Below are 12,589 nucleotides of genomic sequence, written 5' to 3'. Positions count from 1 at the left end.
TAAGCTGCAACATCCGCAGTGCTAATTTTAGCACACTAGCTCAAGCCCTGCTAGCATGAGTTTTGCTCTCAGCTGAAGGGTAGACATACCCTTGAGTTTGTCTACTCAGGAAAGTTAAGACAGTTAACTAAAGGTGTGAAGTTAATGTGCATAAGTGAAAATGCTTTAAACTTGTGTTTAATGTAGCTTATGAATTAAGGCAACTTTACTTCTGAATGAGTGTCCACATAGTTTTCATGCACTTCAGTTTATGTACATTAACTTCACGCATGTAGTTAAGTGGCCTAAATCCTCAAGTAGACAAGCCTTTAGACCGCTTTCTTTAAAATATCTGTGGTCACTTCATACTGTTGATTCTCGTTTCTTTGGATGCCCTCCCTCTTTCCTGGCTTTTCAAGTCCTCTTTTAAAAGTGAGATGTATTTCTGCATTGTGGAATAGGATTTAGAAGGAGCTGGCTGAATACAGTTTTATTATTTTAGGTACACACAACCTGTAAAGACTTGTTACCAACTAAGTGCCCCCTTGGCCTCTGTAAAGTATCTGTCATCCCTCCCACGGCTCTGAACAGCATTGATTCAGATGGTAAGTATCCACTAATGTCTTCCCCTCTCCCTTTCAGTTACAGGCCTTTCAACTAAATATTTTTACTCCAAGGCCCTAAAATGAATTCTGCTAAAATTTCAAGTAAAACCCAAACTGGAGGTTTTGACTGAAGCATGAGAATGAATGATCTTCTCAGTATTGAGTTCCTTGGCCTGTTTATTTTGATATTGCATTCAGTTTATTTGCTATTGCTCCCAAAGTTTGCTGCAGCTGTTGTTGTTCCTACTGCAAAATGCAATTTTGGGGAGGTGGGGAAGCTGGCAATTCAAGCAACTGGCTAGAAGAACTGCAACATTTGACCTCATGATTGGTGGAAGGTGGTTCTTGCTGGATTCAGTGCTGTGTCCATTTGGCATTTACTCTGCGTATGTCAGCACCTCAGAGAAAGAATTAACTTCTTCATCCCTGTGCTTGGAGAACGTTACTGCTAGGTGTGAGGTTCTTTCTTTGCCCCTCCCCTAGTGCAGCTTCACCTTTTCTGTGCTCCTTGTTCCCATTCAGGGTTCTGGAAAGCCACTTGCCCCCCGTCCTGCACAAGCCCTTTGCTAGTCTTTGTCAACTCAAAAAGTGGAGACAACCAGGGTGTCAAATTCCTAAGAAGATTCAAACAACTGCTGAATCCGGCACAGGTCTTTGATCTTATGAATGGAGGACCTCACCTTGGGTAGGGAAATATTCTCCAGATGAGCAGATTCCTTGTAAATATCAAAGAAACAGCAATGATTAACTCTTTGATTTGAAATCTTTCTCTCTCTCTCTCTCTCTCTCTCTTTCCCTCCCCACTCCAAAAAAAAAAAAATCTAGCAAGAGGGTGGAGGGGCTTTTCCTAGGTGTTATTGAGTTACTGATCAGCCAAAACCATATGTTTATGTTGAAATATGTCATTTCCATTCTCCAATAACTGCAAAACAGCTGAAGGATTTCCCTGAGATTCCAGAAGCTCCCCTCTGGGATGAGACCAGGCATGAAAAGCTTCAGCCCCAAAAAGCAAGTTATGTAAAGACAGGCTTCTAAGAGCCATCCTGATCTAACTATTACTGTTGCATTTGCTATGATGAGAAACAGGATATTGTAGATGGTACTTGGATGCTGTCAAAGTGAGCTGTATAGAAGTAGCTGCAAATAAAAATTACATCCATGGAATAAACTTTGACCTCCACCCTGACCACTAAGTCATTGCTCCTAGGCTGTTTCTAACATCTCGAGCCTCGTTCACATGGGAGAATGCCTTTTTAAAGAAAAAAAGCCCATCACACTTTTCCTTTTCTATTCCCTCAATATGGCTTTAGTGAAAGCAGGAATTTCAAACTGTACTAAGTTGGGGTCCGAGATCAGGCAGCATCCACTCCTGGACCACGACCATTTTAAAATCTAATAGCTCGTGGACTATTGTAGCTACCATAGACATTTTGTTCACCTTAGCAGGTTGCAAGAGAGTGGACCAGAACACTGAAGCATCCTGATTGATGGAAAAGTTATATTAGATCATTTTTAGAGGGTTATAAAATTAAATAATACTAGTTTTTTCCTCTCTCTGCCTGTATAGTTGAATTTGTATACTAAGGCACATGTTTTCAAAGGGGAGGGATATGAAATATAGTATCAAATAATTTTATCAAATTTTTAAAATTGCTTTTTTGTAGAAAAAGAAAGTGGCAATAACAAAATAAATGATGGTGTGGTATAATGTTCGCTGAGTAATTTCAAACTCATGCCAATCAAACTGTGCCCCACAAAATGCCATCATCTGTGAAAGCTTTTTCTCAATGCGGTGGTGATTGCTTTCAGTAATATGATTTTTCTGTAGTGCAGTAGCAAATTTATTTAGTACAGGCAATACCCGTAGATGCTTTACAATAAGAACCACAGACAGCTTTTAAAAATGGTTGATTTTTAGGCCTAATATTCTGAACAGTGTCCATACTAGCCCAGATGAATGAGAAAGTTACACTTTTCTTGGTGGTGAGTTGTTTTCCTGGTTGCAAAGCAGACAAGGCAGCAGAGCAATGATTTACAGAGTACCTTTGTGAGAGAATTGTGAGGTTTAATCTGTTCCTGAACACTTGCATGTACTGAATCCCCGTTCTTGCAGTCATTCTTTAATTGGCATGGCTCTGAATATGGAGGCATTGAATTCAGAACAATCTAAGCCATGACAAATAAACTAACTGTATACAGAACACCAAAAATCTGCAGACGGGTATTAATTCAGCAGATTATCAACTGCCAAATATTTGTTTCCTCTACTGTTGAGAGTAAAGTAGGCTGATGCAGAAGTGGAGTGCCCTGGTATAGATTCTCTATTCTGTACAGTGAATAGATATGAACATTGCACATAGCTGTATTTATACTTCCTTTTTACAATGAAGAATTCAATTTCACCTGAAATCTAGCAGTGACTTGTGTTCGTTGAAAAAAACAGCCTAGTCAAAGCTACCCAGCGAAGTTTGTAACCCAGATTGAAATAGCTAATCACTCTTGTTTCTTTAGTAGCACATTATTCTTCCCATCTGTTTTTTGTTTTCCTCCTGTAGTTTACGTTTATTCCAGAAATTTGACACTTTCCGGATTCTGGTTTGTGGTGGGGATGGAAGTGTTGGATGGGTTCTGTCCGAAATTGACAGCCTCAATCTTCACAAACAGGTACCTGCCCACAGGGCTTGTCCATGTGTTAGCATGAAGAACAGACAACCACGGGTGAAGAGGATTCTGATCAGACAGAAATACAGTTGTGCCAGGAGTGAAGCAACTAAAAGCTTCCCATAGCTGGTGCTCCTGCAGTAACTTCTGCTGAATGGGGCCGGGCACTACACTAACAGTGACACCCCTCACTGTCAGTGCTCCTACACAGTTCCCTCCTGTGACAGCCAGTTATTGGAGTAGCTCTGAGCATTCACTTGGTCTGTGCTCCTACACCATTCCCTACATAGATTTCTCCCGGAAGAGAGCTGGGTCTAGCTCCCAAAAGGCCAGCGCTCCTACTCCAGTCCCTCTAGTAATTCTAGGAGAGGATGTGGAGTCCCTTTGGTATCCTAGTCCAGGAATAGCTAAATACTTTCCCAAAGTGAGTGTTCTGTGTGTTGTGTTAATTCTGGAGATATTCTCCTGGAGATCCCTGTGCCATTTCATTAGGAAATGCAACAGCACCACCTGGTGTAAAATGAGAATATTGAGCTCTGCCCAGCTGTTGAGGTTTTCTTTGTAGTGAATAGGTCAGGAGTATCATTGGAATCTACTCTTCTCTCGATTCACAGCTTTTTCTGGTTGTGGTCAGTCCTAGCTGGCATCCTCTTTGTCTTATGACTAGTTTTCTCTCAGAGATTGATCTAGGTTGGGAATCAGTGAGGTTCTTCTCAGTGTTATTTTTGGATGGATGGGGCTTGCATTTTCTCTTTTGGATATCCATATTGGTTTCTTTTCTCCTGGTGCAGTGCCAGTTGGGAGTGCTTCCCCTGGGTACAGGAAATGATCTTGCCCGGGTGCTAGGCTGGGGATCTGCATGTGATGACGACACACAGTTACCACAGATCCTGGAGAAGCTGGAGAGGGCCAGTACCAAAATGCTGGACAGGTGAGTGTCAGCCCAACCACACATTCACATCTCTGACTCAGGTTCTGCCACCGGAGTGTGCGCTAAGCTCTGTTCTGAGACATCAGCCTGCCAAGACAGTCATATTGTTCCTGACTATTATTTGCCTGAATTACTGACTAGTTTCATCAGTGGTTCCCCATTATAATCCTGCCCCCAGTTATCAGGGCAAAGCAGTCTTACATTGCTTATTACCCCTGCAGAATAATCGCTCCAAGGAGATATTGTGCAATATAGAAGTGACTAGTTACACCTGGCAGGAGAGAGGCAGAGGCCTCCCCTTACTGCCCAGAGTTACACATGCATCAGTGATGATTGTAAAATGAGTTTGGTGGTTTCAACGTAGGCCCAAACCACTACACAGTTTGGTATGGATGATCAGAGGAGATCTAGGGCTGCAATAAATTCATAGTAGTTAGATATGGCGAGGATGTTATGTCACTTTGTACATCCGCTTCCCTATCCCCCAGTATAGTCTTGAGCATTATGTCATGTCTAGAAGTTGGGTGGTAGAGTTCGATAGCATAGTGAAATTGACACGATCCACAATCTCTGTACTCCAGAAATCTTCTCAGTGTAGCTTGGCTGCATTACAGTCTGTGATTTTTCCATCAGGTGTTCACTCAGCATTTGAAATAGCTATTTCATGTCTGAATCAAAAAGTAAAACTGAAAGCTGAAGTGGACATCTGTACTGCTAGTGTTTATTTCTAGATCAAGCTGACACTTAAAAAATGTGTCTGCAGCAGCCTTTGAGAGTTGCACCATGGAAATTCTCATAGCAAAACCTGCAGTTTTTTTCTGTTAGAGAAGGTGAGGGTAGCGAATAGGAAATACTAGGGACGTGGGGATGGAAAGGGATGTTTGTTTGGAGGGTATCACTCCTTCCTTTCCCCCAGTTCAAACCCCTTTACAGGTGACATGCTGTGACACTAAGCACCTCTGTATGTGACACATGCATCTTTTTATTCTGAATGCGCATGTGCATAGCCTTTCATTCAGGTCATATAAAAAGCCCTTTCATTCTGTCTTAGTCTCCAGTTGTTTGTATTTCTCATGGCAAGGAAGCCATCAGCTTGGTAGTAACAGTTGCAATGGTTTTATTTCAATAGGTGGAGCATCATGGTGTATGAAACCAAACTCCCTCGTCAGTCATCGACTTCCACAGTCACTGAAGATTTCAGTGACGATTCTGAGGTACTTAGCCAGCTGCAAAGGGCTAAAGACTGGGAGGGGATTCTGCAGCAGATGGACTCAAACCAGACAAGGGAGCGGGCTATGGAGAAGAGAATTTAAATGAAATGGGCATGGGCTCTACATCAGAGGGGTGACCTGCTGTAGAGAAGGATGGGAATTGGGCTAACGAAAGCAATAGACTCCTGAGGAGGCATGATAGCAGATAGGTTGCTGCAGAAATGGGGACGCTTCCATATTAGGCAAGTGAAGGGCTGTAGAAGAAGACAGGTTGGATTGGAAATTATATTGGCTTTTCCGTAAACTGCAATACAAGCTGGCATGCTATAGGAGCTGCTGAAAACTGCACAACATTCTCAGAATCATAAGAAACAGTGTTTTCTATTCCCAAGTGGATAGTCCTGAGCCCCAACTCTGTACCACGTTGACAAGCTGGTAGAAATTCGTTTCCTGATCAGATAGTCATGCCAGACCAGTAACTGTGATCTGTACCATCGAGCTCTCAGAGGAAACCCAAAGAAAATAGAATGAATAGAAATCATGGCCCTGCACCTTGGAGAGCACTATAGGAAGCCCAAGTGTAACACAGTATATGATAACCCTGGCCATGGGCCTAGGTGCACCATGGGAACAGTAATCTAACAGCTTGTTTCTGGCTGTCACCAGGTGCAGAAGATTCTCTTCTATGAAGACTCTGTGGCTGCTCATTTGTCCAAAATCTTGACTTCTGACCAACACTCTGTGGTTATTTCCTCAGCCAAGTGAGTATGTCCAGAAGAGCCCATTGCAGGGGATCAAGGGGGAAAAGTCACCCTGAGAACGGTGGGCAAACATGTGAATGACTGTCTTGCCTGCCTCCTTTGCCTAGGGTGCTTTGTGAGACAGTGAAGGATTTTGTGGCTCGAGTAGGGAAGGCCTACGAGAAAGCGACGGAAAGCTCTGAGGAGTCGGAGGTCATGGCCAGGAAGGTATGTTGGGAAAAGAGCACTTCAGATGTAGAAAGGAATGGGAGAAAACCACTCTGCTGTCAGAGAGACCCAGCTGGCGCGTGTACAGCAGCAGTCCAACAGGCTGCCCAGTTCCACTGGTATGGTTGTGCATAAACCTTCTGCTTTAACCTGCAGTGCTCTGTCCTGAAGGAGAAGCTGGACTCCCTTTTGAAGACATTAAATGATGAATCTCAAGCCTCTTCGTCTCTGTCAAACCCACCTCCCACCATTGCAGAGGAGACAGAAGATGGTGATGGATCTGGCAGTGCTTGTGATTCTTCTAGTGACCACTCCATGGGATCATCATGCACTGCCCGTCCCCAGATATTCCGGCCTAGGGAGCAGCTAATGTTGAGAGCTAACAGCCTGAAAAAAGCCATTCGTCAGATTATAGAGCATGCAGAAAAAGGTAAGAGGTGGGGGATCCTGCCTGCAGTTCATTGACTGCTCTTGGGACATGTACACTGCCTTTATTCCAGGGAGGAGCAGGATTCATGATTTAACCACAACATTCCTGAGCTGTATGACAATCTTCCAGTAAGCCTGTATGCATTTTTCCCCATACAAAGAAGGATTCCTACAGGATTGACCTTCCAGCCCTAGTCCGCCAGTTAGAAAATCTTTGCCATCATATGGCTTTTCAGTGCGATTCTCAATCTGGACCCAGTTAAAGGGCCCACATCAGAGGCATATAGTAAGAGTCCTAGCCTCTCCATCTTCATATCGCACAGTAGGACCCACATCTTCAGTAAAGCATTCCCTAAAGAATCAGAACAGAACCAAACCTGGCAGCTGGGCACCTCCTCCGTCTCTTCTGACTTAGCATTTCTCCCTCTGGTGCTGGTGGGGACTGGGGTAAATCAGCACCACCTGGACAGCGTTTGTCTTTCCCCTCAGGGTTATTTATCAGTATTGCCAAGGCAGGCCTCGGGGCCAGCCCAAGGAGCACTTCTCCACTGAATAAAAGAAACAAATTCGCAACACAAAATAAAAGGGGGATATCTTTTCCTGCCCCGTCTCTGTGGGTTGGGGTGTTGTCCTGTTGTTGGTCCCAGAGTGCCAGTCCTTCTCCTAAACAGGCAGTCGGGTTGGTTGTTTTCCCCCATAGGGGGGAGAGCAGCCTCTCACCTTTGAGAAGTCTTTATCCCTGCTGCCACTGGCCCTGCAGCAGCTTGTTTCCCCCTCCACCGCCCCCCAGAGGTTTTGAAAAGTTGCAGGCAGCCCTTAATTGGATCCATGTGTCCCTAGTTGACCTGAGGTAACCTCTATTCAGCTTGTAGGGAAGGCCCTTTATCATTCATGGGCTAAAATACCTGCCTTCCATCATTCTCTTACAGCTGTGCGGGCTGACTTGATCGCACAGCACACTCCAAGGTAGAAGGCAACAATTAAATCAAAGAGTAGAATGGCAAATTGGCTGGCCTGCTGTTTTCCGCAACCCATGTACAATGTGTAAATACTCCGAGGGGAGGTGCTTTAAAAATACTTTAGATAGATTGGATCCAAAACCTAACATCATGGTTGGCTTTTAACTGGCACCTGGACTGACTGTTTCATACTCATTAGACCTACTGTGTGCTCACTGGCCCTTTGTGGCCCAGCTCCAGTGGAACATGCCAGCTGCCATGACTGTGACCCATTCCCCTCTCCGTGCCTCCCCTCAGCTCCAAGTCCCAGTCCCTTCAAAAGTGTCAAGCAGGAAATCCTGGTTGAACTGAGAAGGAAGTATGTATGAGTGTGATACAGAAGGGAGAGAAAAGCGTAAAAGTCAGAGATTTAAAATCTCTGCACACCTAAATGAGTACAACCGTAAGCAACCTTAAACTTGGCACTAAGCCTGAAGTTGCAAATCATTGAAATATTACCTGGATTTACAACAGTGTAATAGTCTGGGTGATCGCTGTCCTTTGTCAGAGAAACAAGAACTGATGCGGAGAGGTGTCTGTGAAAGAACAAGCCTGTTAGTTCCATCCAGAGGAGGTTTTGGCTTCTCCGAGTAATACATAAGAATTTGACTTCACCATCCCTTGAACAAACAAGTTCCGTTGCGTTTTGTGAACATATTTGATTAAGTCCCCTGTGCCGTTTTGTTTCCAAACACACACATTTAATTCCTTCCTCCTTTTTTATTGGTTTATGCCCAAGACCCCTTTTTTCTCCACATGATACTAATGTTGGCGGTCACTTCAAATGGCCGATTTTATTGTCACGATCTGGGCTGAGCAAACAGAAATCTGACATGCATATCAGTTAGCATCTTTCTGTTTGGCTAGCAATTCCAGGGAACTCATGCAAGTAAAAGCAGGTCCTTTATTTGTAGCATAGCTCAAATTAGAAATAGGTCCTTAGGTAGTATAAATACTGTTATAGCAAGCATTAAAGTTGGACACATTTTTTCACAGTCCATCAAAGCTCTCTTGATCGTGGTCTCAGCAGAGAGACTGTAGCGAGGGTTGCCGGGCTCAACCCTCCCTGTGGAGGAGGGGAGCCACATCGGCCTTGTTCTGTTCTCTCTGGCTCTGGTCCTTAGGATCCGCGGTCCACCGTCCGGGGGACGTTTGGTCCCTGTGGAATGGACCGAGCACAGGCAAAGTCAGTAGGGGTCCAGCCTTTGATGCAGACGGGCACCAAACACTGTATGAGCTTGGTAGCTCTACGAGTTCGGGTAGCTCTGGCCGCTTTGGAGCAGGGCAGAGCAGTGACAGAGTCAATAGGGGCCCAGCCCTTGGCTCGGGCGGGTCGCCAAACACAGTTCAATAGGCTCCAGCCCTTTTGGGGCAGGGCAGAGCAGTAAAAGTCAATAGGGGCCAGCCCTTGCTCGGGAGGGCACCAAACAAACAGTTCAATAAGCTCTGGCCCTGGGGGCAGGGCAGAGCAATAGCACAGTCAATGGGGGGCCCAGCCCTTAGTTCGGGCGGGGCACCAAACAAACAGTTCAATAAGCTCGGGCCCTTTTGGGCAGGGCAGAGCAATAGCAGAGTCAATGGGGCGGTGAAAGGGGGTTTCTGCCACCCGGTTGCAGGTGCAGGGGGAACGCAGGCCCACCCACTCCTCTGTGTCCAACCCGGGGCCCTAGTAGCGGCTGTCCGCCGCTAGGCGGTCAGTGGGGATCCGGGCTGAAACACACTGACGGGGTGATTCAATGGGGATCCCGCCCGACACACACAGCCATAGACTCGGGGCCTTCTGCGGCCTGACTATAGTCAGCCGCCCTGGGCTACTTCAATCCCCCCTTCACTTCCTACCTGGTCCGCAGGGTCGTCACCCCCATGGGCTCCCTCCCAGTCCGGGCTAGGTGGTAGATCCGGGAGCGTCTCCGGGCAGCTGGGCCGGTCTGGTCGCGAGGGTTCTTCCGGGTTGTAGTAAGGGCTGGGCAGCTCTGGTAGTTCACGTCGTAGTGACGGCGGGTTAGTTCTGGTGGCTCCGCATCGTGCTCTGCTGCGGGTAGCTCCGGCAGCTCGGCGTCATAGTTGCTGTGGGTTGGCTCGGCAAGTCCTGATACCTGTTCTGAGCTCAGCAGCCTCCCAGCGACGAGGGTCGGCTGGCACGTCTGCTCTGGCCGGCAGCTGAGCTCCAACTGAAGGCCGGCGCCGGCTTTATACTCCGGGTCGCCGCTGACCCTTTGAGGGCGGGGCTTCCGTCCGGAAGTTCCGCCCTGGGGAAGATTGACGGGGCTCAGCCCTCCCTGTGGAGGAGGGAGCACACCGCCTTGCTACAGAGACCAAAGAATGGGTGGGCCTGGAGACTGAAGTACCCTCACCCAACAGTTGAGTCTCCAGGTCAGAGCTGACTCATGTTAAACGGCGTGGGAAAGTCTGCATTTTCACTGCCATTCGTTGATAGATGAATTCAGTGCTGTCAGAGCCTCATCTACTGTCATTTAAGTCAAGAGAAAGATTTGTCATTAACATCAGTAGGTGCTGAATCAGACTCATAATTTCGTACTTTCATGAAACTAGTGTGTTTTGGTTTTTTAAGCAAGGATGTCATAAACAGATAGTTAAGGTTAATGTCTCTTTACCTGTAAAGGGTTAAGAAGCTCAGTAAACCTGGCTGACACCTGACCAGAGGAACAGTGGGGGACAAGATACTTGAAATCTTGGTGGAGGGAAGTTTTTGTTTGTGCTTTTGTTTGGGTGTTGTTTGTTCTTGGGACTAAGAGGGACCAGACCTCAGTCCAGGCTCTCACAAATCTTTCTGAATCAGTCTCTCATTTTTCAAAATTGTAAGTAACAGCCAGGCAAGGCGGATATTTTTATTTTTGTTTTCTCAACTTGTAAATGCCTTTTTTTGCTGAGAGGATTTACCTCTGTTTGCTGTAACTTTGAACCTAGGCTAGAGGGGGTTCCTCTGGGCTATAGCGAATTTGATTACCCTGTAAAGTATTTTCCATCCTGATTTTACAGAGATGATTTTTACCTTTCTTCTTTAATTAAAAGCTTTCTTTTTAAGAACCTGATTGATTTTTCCTTGTTCTAAGATCCAAGGGGATTTGATCTGGACTCACCAGGGATTGGTGGGGGAAAAGAGGAGGGATGGTTAATTTTCCCTTGTTTTAAAATCCAAGGGGTTTGGATCTGTGTTCACCAGGGAATTGGTGAAGTCCCTCAGGGCCACCCAAGGAGGGGAGAGTTTTGGGGGGACAGGAAGTGCTCCAGACACTGACTTCTGGATGGTGGCAGTGTACCAGATCTAAGCTAGTAATTAAGCTTAGGAGTGTCCATGCAGGTCCCCACATTTGTACCCTAAGGTTCAGAGTGGGGAAGGAACCTTGACAAAGGAATTCTGTGGATTGCCCCATTCAAGACCCTGGGGCAACTGTTTGGATTAGTTCTGGTGTGGAAATAGAATTTTGGGGCAGAATTGTATTTCCTTGCTGTTTGCCAGCCTTCTCCCTTCCCTCTGTACTCTCATGACAGAGATGTAAGATACATGTCTGATTTCTCTCTCTGTCCAGCTGTTGATGAGCAGAATGCCCAGACTCAGGAGCAGGAAGGCTTCATCCTGGGGCTTCCCACCTCTGAGGAGGGAAAGGAGCTGAGGAACGAGGATAAAACCTCCCTGCAGCCATTGCACAGTGGCAACTATGGAGTTTCCAAAGGGAGGAGTCATCGGAAAGGTACTAGTCGCTGTCGGACAGCCCAGGTTCCTTCATTTGGACATGCACTAGGGTTCTCTTTTCCATAGGCACTTTAAAATATTTCTGTGCCCATCCTTTCTTGGAACCCATTTTCCTCCTGTGTGAGGTTGGCGATAGTTCTGTAACCTCAGCTCAGAGGCTTTACATCTTCTCCATGCTCAAATCCCTTTGCCAAACAGTCGCCTTCCTTCTCAAAGAGGAACTCCTCTCAGGTTTTTGAGTTCGGTCATGATCTTAGTGTGCAGTTTGTAACACCCAGGAGATTCATTAGCCTTATGCTGATAGAAGCAGCCAGTCTTCTCAGTGCTGTCAGCTTGCCGTGCTCTCAGGTGTTGTCCATTTCACTCCCCCTCTGACATTTTCTTATTGGACCCCGGCCTTCCTGCACAGATACTAAAGCAAGGAACCAGCTTGTAATCACTGTTAAGTGAGAAAATTGTAAGAGAGCACTATTCACTCCAAATACATTCAGAACTGAACTGGGTCTGTGGACCCATCATCTGTTTTCTTCTTCAACTGAAGCCAGACCTCTCTCATCTCCATTCCTAGTATTAGTTCAAGGTATTTGTGTGCCTCACTGCTGGTACCAAGTGTTTGTGTGTCTGTCTGTTGCACTTGGGCCAAACCTTTTTGTCTCTTCATGAGTCTGGTTCTGTCTCTTTGTGTAACTGTGCTTTGTGTTGTCTGGAATGTGTTGATGTTGAGTGACTGGTAATTTTACCTTCTGAGCCCTGTTCCTTACTGCGTGTGCAGTGCTGATGTGTGCTTGTTTGAGCAATACACAATGTTTGTCAATTGCAGTGTTTTGTGTTGTATTTTGTAGTGTCCAAATCTCCTTGTGAAAGGCTAATAAACAAAGGAAGTTTGTCGTTGGGCAGCTCTGCATCTCTTCCTCCCCAGACAGGAAACCGGGACAACCTGCCAATGCTCAACACAAAGATCCTCTATCCGAGTGAGTGTCTCACCTACTCCTTCCCATTCAGGCATCTGCTGAGCTGGAGTGACAACAGCATAGCTTCTGCTCTCCAGCTGAGGGCATGAAATGTTTGCCTGATATCTGTTCTCGCAGATAA

General features: G+C 46.0%; 2 protein-coding genes across 7 annotated transcripts in view; one reads left to right on the top strand and one right to left on the bottom strand.

Annotated features, from left to right (window-relative positions):
* The window catches only part of LIMS2 (LIM zinc finger domain containing 2), a 317,098-nt gene that overhangs the window by 37,824 nt on the left and 266,685 nt on the right, over window positions 1-12,589 (bottom strand). The gene's annotated exons all lie outside the window — the stretch shown is intronic.
* DGKD (diacylglycerol kinase delta) overlaps window positions 1-12,589 on the top strand; it is a 97,313-nt gene that overhangs the window by 65,387 nt on the left and 19,337 nt on the right. For all 4 annotated transcript variants that reach the window (XM_075068579.1, XM_032801639.2, XM_032801642.2 and 1 more), the window contains 10 exons: window positions 482-584; window positions 1,107-1,269; window positions 3,140-3,248; window positions 4,037-4,176; window positions 5,306-5,390; window positions 6,054-6,148; window positions 6,256-6,355; window positions 6,512-6,785; window positions 11,334-11,495; window positions 12,340-12,468. In XM_075068579.1, the coding sequence (XP_074924680.1) occupies window positions 482-584; window positions 1,107-1,269; window positions 3,140-3,248; window positions 4,037-4,176; window positions 5,306-5,390; window positions 6,054-6,148; window positions 6,256-6,355; window positions 6,512-6,785; window positions 11,334-11,495; window positions 12,340-12,468 (1,360 nt within the window). The remainder of the gene's footprint in view (window positions 1-481; window positions 585-1,106; window positions 1,270-3,139; window positions 3,249-4,036; window positions 4,177-5,305; window positions 5,391-6,053; window positions 6,149-6,255; window positions 6,356-6,511; window positions 6,786-11,333; window positions 11,496-12,339; window positions 12,469-12,589) is intronic.

This window comes from Chelonoidis abingdonii, chromosome 8, assembly GCF_003597395.2.
Source record: "Chelonoidis abingdonii isolate Lonesome George chromosome 8, CheloAbing_2.0, whole genome shotgun sequence".
NCBI classification, from domain to species: domain Eukaryota; kingdom Metazoa; phylum Chordata; order Testudines; family Testudinidae; genus Chelonoidis; species Chelonoidis abingdonii.
This window is presented reverse-complemented; position numbering and strand designations above follow the sequence as displayed.